Below are 25,098 nucleotides of genomic sequence, written 5' to 3'. Positions count from 1 at the left end.
AATCTTGGATTCTATCTAGCAACCCAGGGCTGACACATGAAATTAATAAATCTAAGAATAATTTAGACCTGGAGGTACTTTATTTTTAGGTCCAGCTCAACAAATGTTCTGCCATTAAATGCAACTGCAAATGGTTTCTTGAGTTTCATATCCAACATGCATTATTTTGCTTTTTGCCTGTAGCCCTATAACTGTTTCAGGGCTTTTTGTGTTTGTAAAAGAAAAGGCTATACAGTATTTACTCAAGGTGTTTCCCTTCTTTTCTTTTAGTAAAACAAAGTATCTTTCCATATCTTAGAAAAATGGAGGATGTGAGCTCATGCATTTAAACACAAAGATTTTTTTTCTTCTTAACAGCACTTTTCCTCTCACAAGACATGATTTATACAATAATATTTTTTAGAAAATACTGCAACCATCTTAACCAAGCAGATCATGGAACAGTGTTTCCATCAGATAAGTGACAAAGATAACCAGCAATATAATATACAACTCCCACAAAATTCACTGCTCATTCCATACAGTCTAAATAAAATTCTGCAACTGTGATAAGATTCAAAAACTTCCATATATGGAACATTCCTCTGCTATAGTAGTAATTATAAGAATGGTCTTTATGATGCATCAGTGCAGAATTCATCATGTTGAGTCTTAGAAATTCATTCAAACTTAGCCATATTACTCCTAACTCAGGCATGTAACTTATGAAACCCTAAAGATGTACTCCTGCTATGGTTCATAAGATTTTCATTCTCATTATACTGAAAACAAACTATTCCTTGCATGTCAAGAAACTAGGTCACTTCATCTTTAAGAATAAAAAGGCATCCTAACCTGGATTTTAACTGTTAAATAATTTTTAGTATCTATTTTAGTGTTAATTTAATCTATGTTTTTAACTTCCTCTCTATATTTTTAATTTTTCTTAACTGTCTTGAGTATTGGTCAGAGTAGAAAGGCATGATATAATCCAAATAAACAAATAAACCAACACCCTGAGCTAGACTTTTCTCCTCAGAATGCTTCCAGTTTCTCACATTGCCCTTTTATACGGCTTAGAAAATATTCTCACATTACAACTTCTTCTTCCATCTACTTCAATTGTAAAACAACATGCTTTTTCCTTCTGTAAATAATCCACTGTCTTTTTGCCCTATGATCACAGACAATGATATACCTCATCCACTATCCCCATACTGACAGCTTAGGAGGATTTTATTAAATGGCTATGCAGAATCCTTCCACTACCACAAGCAGGTCTTACCTGTGACCATTTTTCTGCTATAGCAAGTGGAAGGCAGAAAACAGGAAGGCTCTTGCCGGGCCCACTGCATCTGCAATGTCAGCAGCATTGTACAAGATGGGTCTTGGCGATGAAGGAGATCACCATAGGGAAAGGCCACTTCCAATAAACCACACACAGTCCACTGAGTTGACAGCCAGGCTTTTTGGACAATACTCACCCAGGTTGTGCCCCTGAAAGAGTGAGTCTTAAAGCCACAGTGAGCTAACCCAGAAAGCAGTGCTACACAGCTGTCATTGCAAAGGCTATGGAAGGTCAGTGGGCTTGGAATGCTCTTTTGCCTGGATCAAAGCAAACAGCTGGTTACATGCCATGGCCAAGTGGAAACTGATCAGAGGAACAGCTGACAAAAGATTTCTAAACGCAGCCCAGAGAAGCCACTAAGGAGAGGACTGAAATGTGCCAATTCTCAACTCTTCTAACAAATGCTTCCTGTAGGCTACCACTTACCTCCATGAGTTTTCCCAATGGTATTCACTTGTTGGTGAAGGCCTGAACCACAAGATTTTAGGAGATATAGAGTTTACAAATATAACTGCCCATTTCTTTTCTTTCAAAATAAAGCATGCTGTTTCAATTTTGGCAACATATTGTGCAAGTTTAGCTTCTTATGTTATACTGAACAAACCATGGTTAAACAAGACATAGTCTGGAACTGTATAAGTGAGCATTTGCTGTACACTCACTTTTGCACTAGTGTTGTACAGCAAGCTGTTACATCTAAATGCACAAACCTTGCAATATTGACTAAAGCCCAGAAAGTTCTCCAACAACTTCAAGTTTAATCTGTTTGGTCACATCAGATCTTGTGTCTCTCTTTCAAAAAAAACTATCTTGGTAGTTTTACTATCCATGAGGAAAGAGACAAATACCCTTAAGCAATTGCTCTACTTCTCCAGTTCTAAATTTTAATGACTGATTGGTCAGTAAAAACACTACTCCAACAATTAGTATGAAATGTATGCAGAGACTTAAGGCCTTATTAAACTGTAAGGTACAGCTTTTTGGTATAGAGATACTAGTGTTCCCAATTTATGTATATCCTGATTTCTGAAGAATAGTCCAGCACATAGAAATGATTGAGGCTGTGTCCAAAAAACCTCTGGAATAAAATTAGCTGGCCGCAGCACTGGTGAAACACAATTCCCAAACATGGTCTTTCTTAACACCTTTTTAAAGGGAAATAAAACTGAAAAATCTTTGTAAACAGCAAAAAGAAAAAAATGGGGCTATAGACCAAATTACATTTTCTTCCTGGAACTGTCTGCTCTCTCCTTATCCTGTTCTTCAATAAATTGGCCCCATCCTGTTTTTGGTCCAATGCTATAACCATTCCTAAGAAATTAATCTAAGGCATACAAGAAAGATCAAGCTCATGGGAATTTTCCAGGGCATAGCCCACTGGCAGAGGGCAAATGTGCCCATATCTTTATATTCTGGTATCACAAGAGGCACTGTGCACACATCTGAAATAGTTAGAATGTTTTAAAAATATTAATTATCTGAAGCAAATATTAGAAGGTGAGAGAAAGAATTCAGTTCAAATCTAACATTGTTGATAATAAAACTTCTAGGTCTAAACCTGGAATTCTGTGAAACCTAGTTCAGTCTCCTGCCTCTGCCAACATGCTACAACTTAAGCATCCACAAAAGATGCCCATTAACACTCTTTTTTGGAAACTTCTAACAAAAAAGTTTCCATACCCTCCCATAAGATTATATCATTGTTTAATAGCCATTAAAGTTGGGATGGTGATGGTGTTGTTTTAACTCTGTTAAACCAATTACAACCTATTTTCTTATCCAATCACCAGTGAGTAGGGCAAATTATGTTTTTTTTTCTTCCCCTGGAATCTGAATATTGATAGAAAGTCCCTTGGTCTTTCTTACCCCAATGATACCTGATTATCCTGCACATCATTAGCCTCTCTATTCTCTTATTAATTCCCTCTAGTATGTCAACATATTTTTTAAAAATCGAACATGCAGAATCTCAGATAAGGTCTTACCAGCGCTAAGCAAATTACAGTACACACATACATACATACATACATACATACATATACATACATATTCTCTCAAGAGACCAAGAAAAAATGAAACATTTTCTGTGGTTGATATCCAGTGTTACTCTAAGTACCTGAGGCACTGTTGGCCTACTGGGAAAAAAGCACTCTAGAGAACTTCCAATGAAAAAGGTCCGAATGACATTCTTGGAAGGCCTGAAGAAGACTGTTTATCTTTATTGTTTATTGTATTTTTGCTTATCTTTTCTCTTCAACTTCTGATTCCCTTAAGGTACTTGGGAGACTTGGGAGGATATTGTGTTTTCCCTGCCAACTTTCAAAACTGTGTTGTCCATACCTTTGCTGTGCCAAGTATTTGCCACATCTTCTGCTAATAACTGGGGGAATGGTTTCTCAGCCACAAGCAACTATTGGCTGCAATCACTGAGGTAATATATATGCTGCACTGTAAGAGCTCCACCTGGGTAGTAAGGAATAGCTTTTAGAAAAGATACTGAGATGGAAGCTCATGTCTGAATTATTTGAACTAACATTGCTTTGCCATCTTGGTGGTTTTGGAGATACTTTCTAGATCAAATTTGTATGTTATGCGATTTGAGCTGGCAATATGATAAACTCAACTAAGAACTTGAAGCTGTATGCAAAGACAATTTTCCCAACTGCCTATTAAATTCCAAACATATAATCAAAATGACTACAGTTGTCATCTCTGGAGATCTCCATGTGCTTTCTACATTTTCATATGTTGATCTCCATCAACATTTGAAGCACTGGGGATGAAAACTTGGAGAGCCATTCAGACAACTTGGGCAAGTGACTCAAAGTTACAGAGAAAAACATGAAACCTTGATAGAGGACACATGTCATAAAAATATTTTAAAAGCTTTCTTATTGTTGTACATTTTCTCTACTTAATCTGGTCAATTACTGGGACAAGACAAGAGAAAAAAAAATAATAACCTACCTTTAAATTGGAAGATAACATCACTTTTCTTGCTGGAGGTAAGGTTACTACATCTCAGCTACATCCAGATGACCACTAGATAGCAGAATGATACAGAAAAGCCTATGCTGCCATCAAGTGGTTATTTGGATTTTTGCTCAGATAATACATAGTACCCTTAACTGGAGACAGAAAGATAAAATTCTCCACATCAAGTTTTCCATCTTTCTTCTTCAGCTGAAAATTCCTCTATTCTCTAGCTGCTTCTTAGCTCACTTGAGTTCCTGGTACATGAAGCTATGAAAAGTATGCAGCTATCAGGGCAGCTCTGTCAAGGATCCTGACTCATGATTAAGACTTGTTCTATAACCTAGCACTAGCTAGTGGTAATTAAAAACTACACCTATGCTAGGGCCACCATATAACCCCAGAAAGAAATGGATGCAAGCAACCAGATAATTAGCAAATTAGATTTACTAAGTTAGACTCTTCTGATCTAACTTTGGAATATGTCCCATTTATCAGTACTCATAAAGATACATTAGCAAAAAACCTGGTTTAAAAACAACAGCTGCACTAAACAAATCACATCTGAGGAGATAAGAATGTGACGCCAGCACAAGCTGAAAAACTGCACTGCAAACTAGCAAAAAATTTATATTTCAGACTTTCATGGGCTGCCTGTGAGTTCTATACATATCAACATTGTCAGCTCTGTTGCTGCAACGGCTTCTGATGGAACTGTATAGTTAGCACAATTGCACGGCCCCTACACAAGGAGAATGCACAACTAGCTTTTTGAGGCTGCATATGTCTCTTGCCAGAATACTCTTGCTGTTCAAAGTAGATAGGGGGAGGGAGGAACAGAGAGAGAGCTTACACGAAAAGGAGACTGAGGAGGGGTAGGGAAAGAGAAGCATGTTACAGGCACTTTGCAGCAGAGGAAATATTAGCCAAGGAGCCGTATTGCCATATATGCAGGGTTACCTAGGGGAGTTTCAGTCTGTCAGCCCACCCTGGCATTGTACGTCACTGGCATTGGGCCAAGCCTGCACTCTGCTTCCAGGCCACAGGCTACACATTAACCCTCTGCCTGGTCCCTATTCTGCCCTGCAGATTTCCACCAGGCAGCAAATTCAATCCCCGCCTCTTCATTTGCTTCTGTGCAATGGTATCTCTGCCATGGCAACAAGCTTCTCATTGGAGAATGAGAGCTGCTGGGGAGCCAATGGGAAGCCAGGCGGTGTTGCTAGGTTCTCCGGGATGCAATGGGCTGATTATGCCCAAACAAAGCAAGAAAGAGAAGGCGAGAGTCTCCAAAAATACCTCGGTGAAGAACTGGCTCTCCTTCCAGGAACAGGGGCTAGAAATAACCTGCAAAGGGAGACCCAGCAACAACAGGGTTCACAGTGCTGGCAGAATGCCATAGCCACTCACTGCAGCCGTGATCTCTCTTGCGTGGTGGCTCTTACAGCCAGCTGGGTCAAAAGCCCCCCCCCCCGCCGGCAAAATCCCAAGTGGCGCTTGAATCACATTTCGTATCTTTCTCCATCTTCAGTGTAACAAGCGAGTCTATCATAAAGGGCTTCTCGGCCTGGCCACAATGCCCTAGCTGGTCCTGCTATCTTTTGTGCCAATCACAAGGCATCCAATTTTTTTCTCAAAAGAGGCTCGCTGCCAGATGAGAAGCTTAGGAGAGTTTCATATAGTTAAGGAAAATACATGGTCAAAATGAACGGCCCTACAAACAAAAAACAGTCGTGCTATAATATTGGGCAGTTAAAAACATTACTATATATTCTACAGGCTTCAGACTGTAGCCAAAGGCCACTAGAATGAACTGTAAATCTTTCCTTTATATAAATCAAGGTCTGGATCAAGCCAAATCTTTCTACTCTAGGACTCCCCTAATTAGCCAGAAAGAGCAGTTTTTTCCCCCATGTAGTTATTTCCTGGCAAAAGAATTATGCACCTGGGAACCTACTGCAACCCACTGGAGGTGAAGGAATGCCCAAGAAGGTCATACAATTGCAGTCTTAAATGTGCCTCTCAGAAACACCTTGAAAAATTAAAACAAGCAAAATCCTTGCAGAACATTTTAAGGGCATATGATCTCATGAGGAAGGATGCCAAACCGTCTCTTGTTTTTGAAAAAGCCATGGATTATAATTTATGTCAAAAAGCTACATAAACCATTCCCAGCTTGAAAGCTTTCATATACTGTACCTTGCACCTTAAACAATAAGTGACAGGAAATATCTCCATCTTTAAGGAAAAGTTCATTCCATGCTCCACAACAACTGTTTCACTCCCCACTACTTAATAATTACAAATATAATACAACCTGGCAATAAGAGGAGGTAGAATATAATATTTTGTAAACTGCTTCAAGATGCTTTTATATAGAAAATAGTATAAAAATGTATTAAAGATGTATATAACTACTTTACAATATTTAAACCAACTTTATATGGCACAGTAATTTTTTTTTTTACTCACCTTCAACTAAACCAACAACAATAAAGCACACATAACAGCCTCATTTACAAATTATTGGGTGTGGGGAATCAAAATGAATTGCATAGTTATTGAACTACATGGAACCCAAATATAATAAAAGAGGAAAGTCAGTCCAAAAATCTCCCCTCATTAGAAACTCAAAAATAGTATCATAAACACATAAAATAAAATAGAGAAGACTAGGTAGAAGAAAATGTTTAAAAAAAGAGGTTTGCAGATCTGAGTTCACCTCACAGATTTTAACAGAACTTACTTCCAAATGTGCTTAAGATAGCAGCCTGTTTTGAAACAGTAAGCACACTTACTGAGAAGTCTTATGAGCCACACTTCTGAGTAAAAGGTAGACTCTACAGAGATGACTCAGGGCACTGTGACACACATCAGAAGCTTCAGAAGCCCAACAAATATTTTCAATGCATCACAAAAAATGTATGAAGATACCATACAGCAGAAAACAAACTGTAAATGAAAATACCTAGAATTGCTGCCAGCTTTCCTACCAAATAAGGTACATGGAAAGCTCAAATATCAAGTGAATGTAGCTTAGTTATAGCAGAAGAGTGTGCAGCAGACTTGGCAGTAACATAGATTACATGATTAACCTACAAGCCATGTTTGGGTGTGAAAGATCCTGCCTCGGTGCAGAAACCTTGAGTAGAGAAGCCATTCTGGGATAAACTGAAGGTTTATCAGCCAAGTTAGTCATTGCCAACAGTAATCACATTTGAGTGTTAACAAGACAATATTCAGATGGCTAATAAATCACAAGCCAGCTTTATTATCTCAAATGTTGAAGATGAATTGTTTAAATTGAACCATAGTTAAAATTAAATAGTATATTGAGTTCTGACAAAACTCAACCTGTAATGTTCTAAAATGGAATAAAAACACTTCTAATGACACAGGAAGGAGGGAGAACGTGTGTACTACAGACACACTTAAGTTGGTCCTAGTGTGGTAAAGGTAATACACTGATGATGGGCAAAAGTAGCCAATATATTTTAATAGCTCAAGATTTTAAAAGAACAGCCCTTACTGTTATGCGTCCATAAATTTATCGTGAATCTTTGTAAACCAGATAAATGCATTTTCTGCATTTCATGTAACTGAACTCAATAGATCTGTGCTATATCAAAACTATGCTTTCCTGAAACCTGCTTCACTATCTCCAGTTTTATTGTGTGAATGAACAAAGCTCCTTCCAAATTTACCTTTTTAATCAAGTTCTTACCACTTTCTGGGAAGAGGATTCTAACATTTGTAGCACTTACTGAAATGGATAAACTGATCAAATGTTTAGATGTAAGTGAGCCAAGGTTGTTCACAGTACAAAATATGTGGATACATATGTGAGTCACGTTAAAGTCCATTTTTAGGGATTCTTTTCTACCTGAGCTTAAAACTGTGATCTTTGTTTTCCCCCTTCTGTTACAGGATGTCTCAAGTTGACATTTATAGGAATAACTTTCAGGACTCTCCTAACTCCATTCAGGATAACCAAAGCCAAGCACAAAAACATGAATTTACATGCTTCTTCTAGAATACCAGAAACAACCTGTTTTTGGCATCTTAATTCTAAAATCAATTATAATGTACTTGGAGTTAAAGTCATGCGTATTTCTTCTATTTTACATCTAAAATATTATGAAATTAATCTTAGATTACAAGAATTCTAATGATTACTATATATCAAATATTGTACTGGGCTCATAAGACTTTTAAACAATCTGCACTTTAAATCCTTTTTTCTCCATTAGAAAATTCTGTTTTTCCTACCTAATTAAACTGCAGGTTTTGTTCACAACACTGACAGATGCTGGAGTATCCAGAAGTCAAATAAGTCCAATAAGACAACTGCCAAGTTTTAGTCTAATCCTTCTCTTGAACAAAAGCAAGTTTTCCACATTAAATTTACTAATATTAATAAACTATAAAAGACTTCAAGTATAAAGAAATACCAGCAAATAAACATTAGAAGTTATCAAAAAAGAAGGTAGAAAACCATTACCAAAGAATTTATGGCCCAAAAATTAAACATGTGAGGAACAGAACATAGGAATGTTGGTCAATGGAAAGTTACATTTGTAAAAAAAAATGTGAGAGTATATCACAGAGTCTAAATGTTGTAGGCTTTAGATTTTTGGAGAAGACAGTAATTCTCCCCCACATGTTCTTTATAGCAGATCTGAAACCATCTATGTCACCAATTTTGGGCTAAAAAAAAGACACCCCCAAAACATCCATATGCCCAAAATGTCAGAATATACTAACATGAAGGTGATGTACCTTTCAGGCTAAGAACTAATATTAGTGGTTTAAATTACTTGAGAAATGGTTCAGAATGTGTTTTAGCCAGATATTAATGAAACACAAATGGCCTATAAGATTGCATCTGAAATGTCTAAGGCTGCAAATGTACATACTGTTTATTGGGGACATATATGCTACTAACCCCTCATTCTCACATTGCTCTATGTGCCCTGTAAATTGTTGGTTCAGAAGTAGAAGCAACCATAGCTGTATGGTTTTCCCAAACCATATTCTTTCTAACTTTAATAGGATTGTGGTTTTTCTCTATCAGAGGGAAAGATGGATATGCTTCCTAATATATGCAGTATTATATTATGGCTAGTAAAAGAGGATTTACCATAATATCTAACCTTTTGACTGAAATATGAATAAAGAACAGGTTATCAACAATTATATGCAAACCTTAGTAGTATTATACATTTCCCTAATTCTGAAACTTCTATAAGTGTTTTTTCTTAAATTAACATGCAATATTGAGCCAAGCCTTAAAACTATATTAGAATAATCAAGCAGCTAAGAGTTTTGTGTTTTGATAGTATCCAGGAAAATTAAAACAGCCTACCAGACAATGATAAAAACTCTCTGTTTACAGAAACTCAATTAAAGAAAACTACTTTTTTGAAAGTCATGGCTTCAATTATAACAATTCTGGCTTCAGATTATAACAATCTTGCCCATGCTTACATTTAAAAGAAAATAACAGTTTCTCAAGAGGATAAAGTATACCTCAACCTTAGTATTTATGTTTACATGTCCTACGGCATTTTAGTTTCTCTTTAGAAATGAAAACAGTTGGCTAATATGACTCCATGTTCCATCCAAGTTTAAGACCTCATCCAAGTTATTTGAACATTACACAGTGATAAAGTACTCTAGGTTAATCACATGGGTGACTGCAATTCAGCCACATTCCATAGACGTCATTGAAGGACACTTGTATTTTGATGTCTACAGCAGGTTACTCTGGTTGCCTATAGGAAACTATGGTTTAACATCCCCCATGAACTGGTTTCTAGAACACCAGTTGCAAAGGTGATAATACTTTGGGAAAATAAGCTACATCCAGTGAATTAGGTTCTCAAATGTAAACCATGGCAGAAACTATTTCACTTTAAAGGAGAATATAATCCAATGAATTTGCAGTATATATCTTGGCTTGCTTGTTGAATTACCCAAATTAGTTATACTTACAGGGCCTTTTTATAGCATACCTATTCTTGGTTTATGGTACACTGTGGATTCAAGGATTAACTTTAAATTGATATGTAAATTAACCCTTTTGTAATAGAGTGATGAAGTTTTCTGTTGTTTCTTCAGCTCTAAAATAATGTTTCTTATACACATGAGATATTTCTCATTAATAACTGTAAAAATATTAGCATCTCAACATCCATCTTGTCCATTCCCACTGAAAAATCCAAGCTCCTTTTTTTTTTGGCAATGAAACAATGCCTTGTTATTCATAATAATTTATATTGGGCTAGAGACTCTCAAGTATGTCACCTCTCATTATACACAGGTTTATGAAATCATTCAGCTCTGTCACAGAAATAACCGTAACTTATCTTTATTATGCTTATCAACATATCAGCAAATGTCATAGTATCAGTTTGCAACAACAGGAAATGCCTCTAATGTGGTAACCTTTACATGTTCCCTGGGGCAATTTCATTTCTTTCAGTGCAGAAAGTACCCTGAACTTTTACCCAAATATGAAAAGCTCCACAACTACAAAAAAATAAGCAAAACATACATGAACAGCACATTATCTCCCACTTGCACAGTGTGCTAGAGAAACTGTCTACTTGGACTTTCTAGATCCATCCTGCCATTGTCAGAAGTAACCAATTCCACAATGTATTCTTTATCCTTCCAAGGCTGCTTTTGCTTCCCAACAAAAATTCAACTCCCTATTCTATCTGCCAGAGTTCAGGGAGTGTGCAACATTTGATCCAGTGGTCTCTTCCCAATGCCTTCCATTGCCTCACATCAGTTTACTTGTTCTGAGCTTTCCAGGATTATATTCACTTTTGCACACAGAATTCACTTTTCAGTGATGCTCTTTTTGTTGCCTCCCAGTAACCAACCAGATAATTGTTTCCACTACCCAATATCACTACCATAGTGAAATAGGGTATAGTGAGCTTAGAACAGCATTCACAAGAAATTTAAAATTGGGAAATATACATGTGCACAACACATACATACACCACTCAAAGTTGATTCTTTGTGACCAAAAATTCATCCAAATGTGTTTCAAAATGAGTGGCAGGTTTTCAATGATCCAGGCCAGAATATAGTCCAGAACTGGGTTTTTCAAAAATCACACTAAGTCTTCACAAATTAAACCACACAGCAATCAGATTAAACAAGAACAACAGTTTAGTCTGAAACTATCACCATTAATACTTTTCAGAGTTTCACAATATGTTATTGCACAAATTGGGCACTAACTGAGAACTGTGAAGGCTATATACAACACCACATAAGCCAATCCCAACCTCAATGAACACCATCAGATCCAACTCAGGCACAGCTGAGCATTCAAGGAATCCAATCTAGCATCAACATCTATGATATTTCCAAACAAACAAAATCACTCTGTGCTACTACAGCTTGACAAACCAATACAGCATTTTTTGGAACTCAACAGCTAAGAGACTTGCTAAACACTTATTTTATAATTGTCAAAACCATGTTGACTGATACATTACTTTTTGTAACATTTTTGTCATAAAAGCAGTATTTATATAAGCTAATACCTGTCCAGGTTAGAGAATTAAGTAAATTCCATCACAAACAGTTGGCAGATGTATAGTGAAATTTATTCCCCTAGCATTATTGTGAATTATCTACATTGCATAATTTTATTAATGTTAAGTCAAAAGTAAGTCCCACTGTATTCTATATGGTTTATATTCAGGCAAAAATGGATTGCAGCTATGCACTGCCTGACTGAACACAATGGTATTTATTTCTGAGAAGCACTAATAGGTTCACCATGAATTTCTTTACAAAGTTACTGGCATCAAAGAGCTTTCCCATTCCCTGCTACTACAATTCATAGCTATTCTGAATTATAACATTACAGCTGCTAGCATTATTTATGGTGGCATATTTAGCATAAGGAACTCAGAGACAGGAGATAAGGAAACAGGTTACACTAGAATTAGTAGTATTGAGGCAATGATGGCAATTATGAGATTTTTTAATTTCATTTGGTTGGGGGGAAATGGCAAAAATACAATATATATTAGGACAAGGGAAGCTTATGATAGTTATATATTTTAAGAAGGGTGACAGAAACAAGAACCAAATGTACTACATGCCACAATACTTAAATGCTTATGTGAGGGAAACATATTTTTGCTTCCCAAAAGAAGGTGAATCCTAAAGGAATCAATTCACCCCATTAAGATCAATAATGACACTTTGATTTTTAAGGTCCAGGTTTGTCCACCTTAAATCTTCAACCAAGGAGTCTCCTAAAAATAATGGGGCACACTGAGCACAATTTACAGTTTTGGAAAAACAAGGGCCTTTAGATCCTAACTTGTCTGAAGTTAGGAGAGCTAACTATCTCTTCATGTATCTTGAATACCAAACATTGAAATAATGATTAAAGGATTGCAGATTGATTTTATTGTGATACATGATCATTATAACACACACACACGACACAACTTGTGCTAGTGATTTTAAATACAGTATAGAGCAGTCAGCTCACCCAAAGATATTTACCCATCACAAATTCTGGAAAAAATAGCGGGGCGGGGGGGAATCACCAAATCCTGTGATATCTTAAAGACTACCGATTTGACTGGAACCTCAGATCTACTAGTACATCGCTGATCCTGAGCAGCAGTGACTCTAGTAACTGTAACAGCATCAGCAATCATAATGGCATAAAAAAAAAAAAGCTCCGAAAGAGAAATGGACGAATGCCAGAATAGATCTCATTCCTTTTGGAAAAGGTACCAAAAAGGGGAGGGGGGGGCACGAGAAAGGAAGGGAGGAAAAGAGAGGTCGGTTGAAACTGACTATCACGGCGGCAAGGAAAAGAGGGAGAAGAGAGATGGGCCGTCCATGCACCACCAGCAGCAGCGCGCAGGGAAAAAGAGGCGGCGGCGGCGGCGGCGGCGAACCCGATCCAGCGGGCCGGGCCTATTCTGAAGCCAGTAGCCGGGCGGCTGCGGCGGGTAGAAGTTTGGGGGTCAGGAAATGGGAGAAAAAGGCGACGGCGGCGGGGGAATCAGGGTGGGGTCGGGCGGCGGGGAGGGGACGAGGGCGGGGCGGGACGGACGGGAGGCCGAGCGGGGTTCCGCCCGAGGCGAAGCCGGAGAGCCGGACAGGGGCGGGGCCTGACGAGGCAACCCGGCTCGCTGGGCAAAGCTGCCCGCCGCAGCCCGGCTGCGAGGAGGAGGGAAGGCGGGCGGGAGCGGGTTGAGGCGCCCCGGAGGCTCTCTCTCCTGCCCCGCTCCCGCTCCCTTCCTCGCGCTGGGAAGGGCCCTGAGGTGAACGGGAGGGCGGGCGGAGAGAGAGCGACAACCGGGCGGGTCTCTTACCTGAGGAGGCGGCTGCGGCCCGCGGCGTGTTTCAAAGCTGGGGCTGAGGAGGAGAAGCGCGCTGGGGGCGGGGCGCGGCAGGCGGGCGTCTTGCGCCCCCACCCCCAGCGCAAGGGGCGTTCTCCGGCGGCTGCTCCGGCGCCGGGATTTCCCAGTAATGCAACAAAAAATGGCGACCACAACAAACCGCCTCCGCTGTCGCCGCTGAGCGCATGCGCCCCGCCGGCTTAGCCACGTGAGGCAGCGGGCCGGGAGAAGCAGAGAAACGACGGGGGGATGGGAAGGGAGGGAAAAAGAGAAATGGACGCCCGCCCGCTATGAAGGTGCGCGCTCCCTCCCGAGGGTGCGCATGCGCCGGAGTCTGCAGCCCGTGCAGCTGGGCGTATATGCATCTCGGCAACCCCCCCGCCCCATTTGCAGAATGGCATCGACGAAGCCTAGAACATTTTCTACGTGACATAGAACGAAAGGGTAGCATTATGGGCTGTACCACTGAAGAGCGAGCGGGAGGGGGAAGACTCCCTTTAGGTTTTCAATGGTCTTCCAGGTGTGGGTGGAAACGGAGAAAGCGATCTATTGCCGCGTTGAAGAGATTTTCCTTGAGCTAATTTTCAAGGTTTGGTGGGGAGGGGGCTGGAATTAAAAACGCGCTTTGCATGCCCTAACGGTATAGGTAAATCGATGGATAGGATTAGCACATTTCAGTTTCGCAGGCTCCGGATCCCTCTCCTTGGTATCACCCCTGAAAAGGAGCAGCGCATGGGGGAATTCTTTTCCAAAACCCCTGCAAATCAGTTGCTGCTGAAGATTAAGCCATTTTAAAAAACCTAACACGTTCAGGTTTCATAACGCGAACATGAAATAATGTACAGGACCCAGGTCCTTTCTGGACAGTATTTAATAAAAGCAATTTGAAAAAAGCCTTGAACATTGCTACTGCTGAACAACTTTGAGGAGTTCAATGCCACCAGCAGACTAATGCTAAGAATACCTAGTATCTACCTGTCTGACATTGCCTTAATGGCATAAAGATGCTGTAGCATAGAATCTGGTGGCCTTACCTATGGATGGTGATTGTAACATGCAGGGTTAGTTGTATGTCAGGAAAGCTTTGGAAATAACATCCCTCTAGTGCATCTGGACCAGAGGAAGAAAAAAAAAATTTTTTTTAAATAAAGGGCTAAAAAGAGCCACACTTTTTACAGTTCTTTGGCTTACAAAGCATGCCATGGTGGTCCTGGTGGGGTGCTACTTCTGTGGCTTAGCTCTTCAATTTGCTAGTTTATAACAGAAACCCTAAAATTTGTGTGAGCAGTTTACAGTATAAGTCCCTCTTCACACTATTCTTTATTCCTGAAATTAAGCTGCACGTCCAGGTTTCTTTCCCCTTAAGATACTAAATAAATGTCTTGGATTATAAATTTTCAAACAGCTATTGCGTGTATCTATCTCATCAACCCTGAAAGTCTATTAGAGTTAACAATAATCAGCAGGAGCCAATGGCTATGATTTGTAGTTCGCATAACTTTGGGATTTGTTCTCTAGGGAGATTCTATATAAGTTATTTTTTAAAAAAAATCTTGTTTTACAAGGTTTTTATAACAGTTCCTCCTCCTCTCCAATTTGGCTTTCTCCCCCACCTTATAAACACCAGTCTGAATTGCTCCTGGATCTAAGGCACTCAGGAATTTTTGCAAAGCTTTAATTGAAAATGAGAGTGTTTGGTGTTAAAAGCACCCAGCTAGAAACCAGGAGACCACAAGTTCTCCTCCTGCCTCAGGCATGAAGCCAGCTTGGGTGAACTTTGGGCCAGTCAGTCTCTCTCAGTCCTAGGAAGAAGGCAATGACTAACCATTTCCAAAAAATGTTGCCAAGAAAACTGCATGGATTTGCCCAGGCAGTGGCTAAGAGTCAAGACAGACTCGGAGGCAAAAACAAAAGCAAACAAATCTGAAAATGGTCAACCAAAAATCAGAGTGAAGATAAATCACCTTGAGATCTAAGAGGCAACACTGTATACACATCTCACTAATCTACATTGTTTAACATTGTTTTATGATGAGAGGCATTTTAATACTTTATATATACAATGGTAAACACAGATACTGGGCAGTATGTAAGCACAGTAAATGAATGAAAGAACAGGGCTAGAGGGTCCCTTGATTCAATTCTGATTTGTTAATTTTTGCAAGTCTTTCCTCATCCTCAAAACTACAAACAACCTAGCATGTCTCTACATTACTTATTTTAATAAAAAATGTACACATTTCAGAATGCCACGGAGTGCAGATGCAATACAGCATCTTAGATTGTTGAGGCCCAGGCAGTAGCAAGAATCCTGACATAAAAAGAAATAAGAAAAGTCCTTTTTGCCCCAAGCGCTATAGCAATGGGCATCAACTATTTATGTGCTTTGCTTCTTCGGTTTAGGTGGTGGCCTGTAAGAGAAGGAAGATTAGATTAGATTAATTTATTTACGGTCATAGGCAAAATAGAAAAAGGAGAGTATCTGTTACCTGAATTGGGAATAAGCAGGGACACCTCAAGCCTTCTTGGCATGTGGAAAAACCATCCAATGTACGATTCAGTATTTTCAGGCTTTGCTTATAAAACTTTTAATCAACTCTTCATTCATAATACCTATTTGCATTCCAAAGTTTTGTACGGATTCAGAGATAATCTCTGAACAAGAAGTTTGAATGAATAAATGGCCTTCAGCCAGGACATGTCCTTGATTCAGCCAATCTATCAGGTTCAAGAATAACAGCATGCACTACTGTATATGCTGAGAGTCCCAGATCAAGCCTTTGCTGACATCATCCAATGAAAGGGAAAGATGCATTTAGCGAAAAAAGCCCTTGGGGAGATATTTCTGGACAAACTACACAATACTGGATTAGATGGACAAGAAATCTAAACTATTTTATCATTGGGAATAAGACTGACATAGGGCTTACAGGTTTTAAGGTTAAATGAAATAATGGATATTTTAAAGGAATCTGGATAGACAAGAAGAGCATTCCTCCTGCTGTTTTTTTTTGGGGGGGGGTGATGATGATAATGGGAGAACAGATCAGATTTTACTGGGGACTAAATACTACCTTCCCAAAACCTCCAGGCACACAGAATTCCACCAGTGGCCTCTGGTTTCCCCTACCTGTAGATACCAACCACCACAGCATGATCTCGTTCATATGGCTCCAAAGTCAGTTGTTCCTGGGGTTTCATATTTTCCTGCTGCATTTTCTTCACCTCTGACGCAAAGACTGCCTCAGGAGCTGCTGTTGAATCAATACAGTTGGCCTGGAAGACAGGATAACATATAAGCCAATACCAAATCCTCAACTTCAACTAGGTTAGAGAACACCTTACCATTCCCATCTAATACAGGAGTATAAAGCAGCAATCACTAACAACTATTGTACCATAAGATGTTCCCCTATCAGCCCAAGATCCTACAGCCAGAAAACAAAACTTAATCAAGATTAAAGCCTTACTTTGATGGAGATAACAAAATGACCACCATTCTTCAAAAAGTTGTGTGCATTTAAAGCAACAATACGTGACTGATCAGGCTGAGCCACATCTGCGAAAATGACATCCACCATACCTGCAAAGAGAAAGTGTATACAGTACCAGTATAACTATCAGCTATACGCCAAACCTTTAATTAATATATACTTTGTATTACAATCAATATAAAATTATAGATCTTATAATTAATCTAGTTTCTTCAGATTGGGCAAAAGGAACACATGAGGACAAGAACAATTTTTTCCAAGCTGGTGCCCTGCTGAATGCTATCATGCTAGTGGGGGTGAGAGGAACTTATCTGATTACAACAGACACATCCCGGGTTGGGGAAGTTGTAGGCCGACCTTGAAAAGTGTAGGCAATTAAGCTAAATGGACGACAACAATGGCTCTACAAAATAACTTTTAGGCATGTGCAAAACATGCAGTTTTGGCACCAAACATCCTGGAACATTTTGTTCTGAGAAAAGTAGGTTTTCATGATTCCTTCTACCTTAGCAGAATGGCTTCTGCCATTCATTTATTCAAAGCATAGGATAGGGAGGAAAACCAAGAGAAAGGGGCTCCTCTCTAAGAGACACCCAGTTTAAATCAGCACGCATCCGTCTCTCTGTGCAGGAACCACAGCTTTACATCTCTTACCAATCAACATGCGATATTTGTGTGGGTGCCGTGCATCCTCAATAACAGGGATGATGTTGGTCCGTTTTTTTGCTACATTGATGAGGTCACGGCCTGAGCGATGGGAGAACTCCACAGCATACACAAGCCCTTCCTGTTTAACCAAAAACAGGAAGAAAGGAGAATCAGTGCCTTGCTTAGCTAGATATATGGAGGCTAAGAAACAAGAAAATATTCACAATCTTTTGGAGTGCTGTTAAATGAAATTATTTAAAAGTTAATTATTCGGAAGAGTAGTGTTCAATCCTTTGCAAGCAATCCTTCCCTGTGTTGCTTCCCTTGGCCTTTTTCTTCAGCTAGGTATTATTCTTGTAATAGAGAGGGCACAGATCATCCTCACAATTATAGGATGAATACCCAATTGTGAATTGTTCTTCTCTTCCCTCACCTTGCTTCTGATGTGCAGCTGGGGAAGAGATTGTCTCTGAACTCATCCAGAAATCTAAAAATGAGGTCCGACGCAACTTTTGATTGGAGACTGAGGCCGTTCAAAATACATGGAAATTTATTAAGGCTTAGGAAGATTGTTTTGCCTAATGATTCATTGGGAACTAACTGTAATATGTTTACAGCAGCAGCAGCCTATGGCAGGGACAAAGTGCTATGAACATCTACTCAAGCTATGGTCCCCATTTCAGCGTTTGAGCGGTTTCTTACCGGTCCCACTATGTCAGAGACGTGAGACACTGTTGTTCCTGATGCTGCTCCCAAGTATAACACTTTTGCTCCTGGTTTGATATGAATCTGATCAATGCCTCCGAGGATGGCAGCAGCCAACTTGGAACGGAAGGGGTTCCAGGCACGGTATTCCACCTTTGCTTCACCATCCTGCAGCAGAAAAGCAAAGCATCCTGGGTTGAGAAAGCCTTTATAGAATAAAAGAACCATGGGAACATGCTCCTCACTTGACTGTTCCCAACTGGATTTATAGACCAATCTGTTTCTTCTAGGTATTCCACTGTCTTGTAATTTTCCAAAGCATTAGCTGATACTCACCTCTACAGATATTCTCTTCTCTCCATATACAGATTCTCCAGGTACCAGATTTTGTGTAACTAATGCATCTTCTTTTCCCCTGCAGATGAAGACTCCTAAGGATACAAAAGATTTACTCATATAGTAGCCATAGAGATGTATATGTTCCAGGCCTTGGCCTCTAGTGAACATTCTAAGAGCACAATTCCTAGAATATGGTTGAGAGAGGGGGAAGTATAGCTGTCATTTCCCCATCCCCCAACTATTCACAGGCAACTCTTCCTCCAAAAAAAGGACCAGTGGTATACAAATGAAAGCTTTATTACTGATCCATAATGTAGCCCCTATGCCTAGTTATTCAGAAACAAGCCTTACTCCATTCAATTGGGCTTACGCTCAGGAAAGCAGACTACAGTTGCTGTCTCAGACAATAGCAAGGAGACCTTGTGCCTATTTCAACCTGCTACTGTTACTTTCTAAGTTTGTCAAGAAGCCAGATGGAAATTTAAATAAATAACATAATAGGGAAAACAACCATCTCTTTAAAACATGTCCATGTCAACAGCTCATGAACTCTTTCCAAGAATTTGTAATATACATACTATTCAGCTCGTGCTTGTTCGTATTCTAAGTAACCCATTAAGCTTATTATAGCCTGGAATTTAAACACTCATGCAGTAGCCATCAGTAACAAAGTATTACATACAGGCACATGCACGGAATTGTACAGGCAAGTGAGGCGGCTGGCAGAGACAAAATGGGGGAGCATTCTCTCTCCCTCCCACCCTCAATACTTGGCTCAAAAACTAAACTGGATGAAACCCTGTCTCTCACGCTCAACACTGAGAGGGACAGAGCAAATAACTTTAAGGGGCTTATTTACAATGGTGATTTACTAGAATATCTCCAGCCTCAGTGGGTTCTTCTCAAGGTCCCATTAGAAGTATTCCCTTCCAGTGGGGAAGGAAAGGCATTATATTCCTTGTGTGTTATTAAAATAAACTTTCTAAGTTCTGTATTTGCTTTGCCCAAAAATGGCTTCCTATGATACTACTGCCTTTCCTTAAAATTTAAAGAAACAAATTCTTTATTAAAACACTGCTGTGAAGAGAATATGGATAGTTACATTAGGCTATATCTGGTCAGAAATATTTAAGTGGTTTCTGGGAACCAGAATATTTGCATCAGACCTTGAGTTCTCTTTAGTCAGATAGCCTCATTTAGTTGGAGCAGTTTCAAGCAATTAATGCATGATGAGATGCTAGAAAGTAGGTTTAGCATTTGAAAAACGCATTTCACAAATATGCATTTTTTTCCAGTGTAAATACACGGAAAATTCAGGCTTTCTAGCAGTCTACAAAGTCATGATTCTAAGCATTTATTAAGGGAATAATATGAATGAGACCTTCCCCCTCATATGAAACAAATTACTGTTCAGAGGATGGTTTCTAAAAAAAAATGAATGGGAACAAATGAGATGTATAGTGGATAGAGTCTTGCTCACCACCAGCAAGCTACTGTGAGGAAATAAATGGCCTATGAGTTCAAAACAAAATGAAACAGCTTTTCATCTATAAATCTGTATTCTACAATGAAAGGAACCTCATTAATCTTCAACTACCTAAAGCATCTGTTCCTGCCATAATTTTGGCCATGGCTAACACGGTATTATTGGAGGAAGCCTAACGTAGCAAAGAAAATCCAGAATCTGAATCCGGTAGCGCCTTTTCTAACACGTTTTATCAAAAGGCACAAGCTTTTATGAGCTGCAGCTCACTTCATTCGATGCATAGAGATCTCTGGTAAAAAGTATAAGCTATCATGAGTATTTTTATTTATTTATTGGCTGCCTTCAAGTCAGTCTTGACTCTTGGTGACTGCTTGGACAAGTCCCTGCAGTTTTCTTGGCAAGGTTTTTCAGAAATAGGTTGCCATTGCCTTCTTCCTAGGGCTGTGAGTGACTGGCCCAAGGTCACCAAGCTGGCTTCGTGCCTAAGATGGGACTAGAACTCACTGTCTCCCGGTTTCTAGCCTGGTGCCTTAACCAAAGGCAGTATAATTTGCCTCCCAGAGTCACCCTCTGGGGGAGACGGGCGGCATATAAATTTAATAAATAAAATAAAAATTTGCTGAATGTGTTTTTTCAAAAATGTATGCTGTCCTTTAAAACAGAGCTTCCCAGAGTGGTTTACAATACTTTAAAATTACACATGTGAATACTTCGGACATAACACTGTTACCTTGTCCTAAAGGAGAATAAGAGAAAATGCATGGATTTCAGTGCTTGATTCAACGACAGGCAATGTTTTAATGGCTAAGGGCACATTTAGTTTTGAGGTAGTCAGATTACAGCAAATAGGTTCATGATGCAAAACAGTGATGCCAGAATTTCTGAAGGGCATGCTTCTTGGATCTGAGGATGGAAATTTCTCTTTCTTTTAAAAACACTGTTAAGGCTAGTTTACGATTTATTTAGTTTTTTCTACTTGTATACTGCCAAATCAATACAGACCCGCGGTGGTTTACAAAATAGTCAATAGAAAACATCGATAAACAGTTAAAATGTCCACAGTAAGTGCCAATAAAATTAAAAATAACCAATTACTAATCAAGTTTACAAAAATACAAAGATAACAATAATGAAAAGTAATCAAAACAAAATTATTAACAAAACCAAATATGAAAATGAAATAACAGAAAATTCAATCACTATAAATGCATTCACCGAAGAGGAAAGATAACAAACTATACACCACACGTTTTTCAGAAGAGTCCCATTATAAGTCGCTTCCATCCTGTTAGAAGGGATGGAGGAAGCCTTAATTCTAAGGGAAGGCTATTCCATAAGCTATGATGCCAATCTCTGACCATAACCAACTTTAACCAACTATGTATTTCACAAGGCTGGAGTAGCAACTGAGAAATAGCACCTTCTGGCCACCATTTCCCTTATTTTGAGAAAATAAAGTTTAACCTTAGCCATCTTCCAGGAAAAACATACTGGATGTGCCCGTTCAGATAGAAGGGGTAGTCCTGCAGATACCTGGATTCCATGCCACAGAGGGCTTTACAGGCCAAAACCAAACTTTGAATTGCACCTAGAAACCTATTGGTAACAAATGTAGGACCCAAAGTAATAATGTGATGTGGTCTTGGCTGGTAACACCTGTCAGTAACTGGGTCACTGCCTTTTGTACCAACCATTGTTTCCTGATGGTCTTCAAAGGCAGCCCCATGTAGAGCACATTGCAGTAGTCTAATCAAGAAGCAACAAGGATATAAGTCAACATTATGAAGACTTACAGACCAGTTTCTTAGTTTTTCTCACTTCAAATAAGTAAGAAATTGTATCAAGAGTTTTCAACAGCTATTGGGGCTGCAAAAAAGAAGTTCAGGGATTGCATTCTGTGTGGAACTCCAGGCTGCCTCTGCTTGTTCTAGACATATGGAGTTGTTCCTCCATCACCTTTTTAGCAGAGAAGGTTAAAAAATAAAATTATTTCCTTATATTTGAGCCAATATATGACATACTGGGCAAGTCTTACCTTCATGTCTGTGGGGTTCTACAGTCACCTTTTTGCCTCCTTTGAAGCCACCCCGTCCACCACGCCCACCACCTCCTCGTCCACCTCGGAAACCACCACCTCCTCGTCCACCTCGGAAACCACCACCTCCTCGTCCACCTCCAGGAGATTTAAATCCACCTCCAGGAGATTTAAATCCACCTCCTATGAACAAAGGGGAAGAGAAGGTATAGACAGCACCTGGTCAGTATCAAACACCATCCCAAAATTAGCCTCAAGATATACCCTGTACAACCACAAGTTTGAGACTGATGCCATTAGCTCAACCGTTATCTCCAATGTGCTCCTCTCAAGACACAAGTTCTATGAAAAGGAGACAACCTTTTTAACATTGTATTTCCATCCTAGCTTTCCTCAAGAAATTCAAGACTGCATGCTCAGCAGTGTCCTATCATTTATCTTTATAAACAAACCCATGAGATAACTAAACAGAAAAGGTCCAAACCTAATATAAACCAATGAGTTCCACTGACAAATACAGATATGAACCTGGGTCTGCCTGACCCCAAATCAAGAAAAACAATTTCCAGATAAATATCTTTAAGCTTGGTTGTTTGCCTGAAGATGTTTCATTACCCAATTAGGTAACATCATCAGTATACTGATGATGTTACCTAGTCAGGTAATGAAACATCTGCAACCAAACAACCAAGCTTGGAGAGCACCAAGAACTCCACAGTTCAACCCTGAGCTACAGATATTCTCTTCTACTGAAATATCTTTAAAGCAAATTAAATTATAATTAGGTAAGAACCATACGTTTTACTCATTCTGACAGGCTACAGAATAGAAAGAAAAGACCTACAGGTAGTCCTCACTTAATGACTCCCTTGTTTAGCAATTGTTTGAAGTTACAATGGCACTGAAAAAGTAACCTTATGTTTGGTCCTTGCACTTATGACCATTGCAGTATCCCATGGTCATGTGACCGCCATTTATGTGCTTCACAGCTGGCTTGCCACAAGCACAGTCAATGGAGAAGCCAGCAGTAAAATTGCAAGTTGCACTCATGTGATGTCTCACTTAACTGCATCGCTTAGCCCAGTCCCAATTGTGGTCTTTAAGCAAGAACTACCTATATACAATTATTGTAACAGCTACTTGCAACAGATAAAGCCTAATAATCAATGCCATGATATAACCTACTAGCTCTTCAGCAAACAGCTCTATTACTGCTGACTACAGCTAACAAATATAAAAGCCTACATTACATTCAAATGTTTAGAGCATGCTTAAATGTTAAGCATGCTCTAAACAACAGAAATTTCTACCATAATTAGGTTTATTAATGTGGTAATAGCATCATAAGATCTTGTGGTGGTGGTGATTAGCTACCACACTAGCAAGGCCCAACAAGTCATCTCAGAGGAAAATGTTAACCCATCAGATGCAGGTTATTCACTTATCAACCAAGCTATTAATGGAAAATGCAACTAGGCATAACTTTCGGGTAGACAAACTAATTATTTTGGCTCCAGTTCCCCAAAATAGTAATGAGGAGCCCATGACTTGGTTGCATTGCATGTGAGATTTTGGTGCATTCTCCTATGGTCGTATTTATATTTTATTAATTGTTTTAATGGTTATTTAAGATTGGTTTTAATTGTTTGTTTTATTGTATGCCACCCAGAGTCATGTTAGTGAGATGGGCAGCTTTATAAACAATAAATAAATAATAAATAAAATCTACCAGTAGTTTTGGTCTCTCCTACTGTAATGGTATGTGGGAATGATTTTGGGAGACAGGAGAAAGAGCCACGGCCTAGACTATGGTCTAATAAATGAAACTTGAGTCCAAAGGAGGAGGAGTGGAGAAAATTTCTCAGAAGGAACCCTCCCTAGTTTTCGGAAGAGTAAAAGTGAGGGATGGGAGGGGTACTTTCAGACTTGCAAGATTGATGTTAGCCTTGTGAGATAGTCCAGGCAAGAAGCACAAACAGGAGTACTAGCTCTATCTTTACTAGAAGATTACATTAACAGAATTTAGCAAGTCTGAAAGTACCCCTGCCCGTCCCTCACTTTTACTCCCCTGAAAACCAGGGAGGATATCCCTTCTCAAAGGCTTTCGCCATCCCTCCTCTTTCCGACTCAAATTTCATTTATCCGACCATTGTCAAGGCTGCGGCTCTTCCTCCTGTCTCCTAAGGTCATTCCCACATACCATTACGCCTACAGCACAGATACCGCAACGGAGATCTAGGCGCGGTGGAATAGCAAGGCGCCGTTCCAAGCCGACATCGAGATGCGGAGAGAGAAAAGAGAAGAAACACGGAAGAATAACAAACCTCGCCCTCCTCGGAAGCCTCCACGTCCTCCACGGTCCCCACGTCCTCCGCGGGGGGTAAAACCTGCAGGGGGAGAGGCAGAGAATCCGAATCAGCAAATGGTCGCAGCAGCCATGTGCCTGAGTCCCTTCCAACATCCTCCGTCCCCACCAGCTGGCCCGTGTAGCCGCCACACAAGGACTCCAAGTAAACTCAACGGCGCCGAACGGATTTCCTCACACCCTCCTTACCGGGCCGCATGGCTGAAGAGAGCACGCCAGGCGCCTCCTTCCCCACGCGCCTAAAATTCCAGGACAGGAAACCCAAGAGCGCAGACCTTCATACGTCATATGCCGCAGGTCGCACAGGAACTTCGTCAGGGAGCGATTTGTG

The 25,098-nt window shown here is 39.7% G+C and overlaps 2 protein-coding genes across 5 annotated transcripts in view; both read right to left on the bottom strand.

Moving 5' to 3' along the window:
• LOC103068249 (dual specificity tyrosine-phosphorylation-regulated kinase 1B) overlaps positions 1-13,878 on the bottom strand; it is a 33,142-nt gene extending 19,264 nt beyond the window's left edge. The window contains exon 1 of one of the 4 annotated variants that reach the window (XM_088140026.1): positions 13,669-13,878. Coding sequence is in view for 1 of the 4 variants with exons in the window: in XM_007429972.4 (XP_007430034.1) it covers positions 1,265-1,352 (88 nt within the window). In the remaining 3 variants the exon portion in view is untranslated. The other 3 variants (XM_025167791.2, XM_088140027.1, XM_007429972.4) reach the window with 3 other exon arrangements.
• A 672-nt stretch (positions 13,879-14,550) lies between these two features.
• On the bottom strand, positions 14,551-25,073 carry FBL (fibrillarin rRNA 2'-O-methyltransferase). Its single transcript, XM_007429973.4, has 9 exons — positions 24,957-25,073; positions 24,727-24,789; positions 22,403-22,585; positions 18,879-18,973; positions 18,540-18,710; positions 17,844-17,976; positions 17,166-17,278; positions 16,826-16,971; positions 14,551-16,106 (listed from the first exon to the last, which is right to left on the bottom strand). Exons 1-9 carry the CDS (start codon positions 24,964-24,966, stop codon positions 16,073-16,075), a joined length of 948 nt encoding a protein of 315 aa, XP_007430035.1. The 5' UTR covers positions 24,967-25,073; the 3' UTR covers positions 14,551-16,072.
• Positions 25,074-25,098: the final 25 nt, after the last annotated feature.

The sequence above is a fragment of the Python bivittatus genome, unplaced genomic scaffold (genome assembly GCF_059951505.1).
Source record: "Python bivittatus isolate LINGU-HERP-01145 unplaced genomic scaffold, Pbiv_v1 ctg000310_np1212, whole genome shotgun sequence".
In the NCBI taxonomy this organism is placed as follows: Eukaryota; Metazoa; Chordata; class Lepidosauria; order Squamata; family Pythonidae; genus Python; species Python bivittatus.
This window is presented reverse-complemented; position numbering and strand designations above follow the sequence as displayed.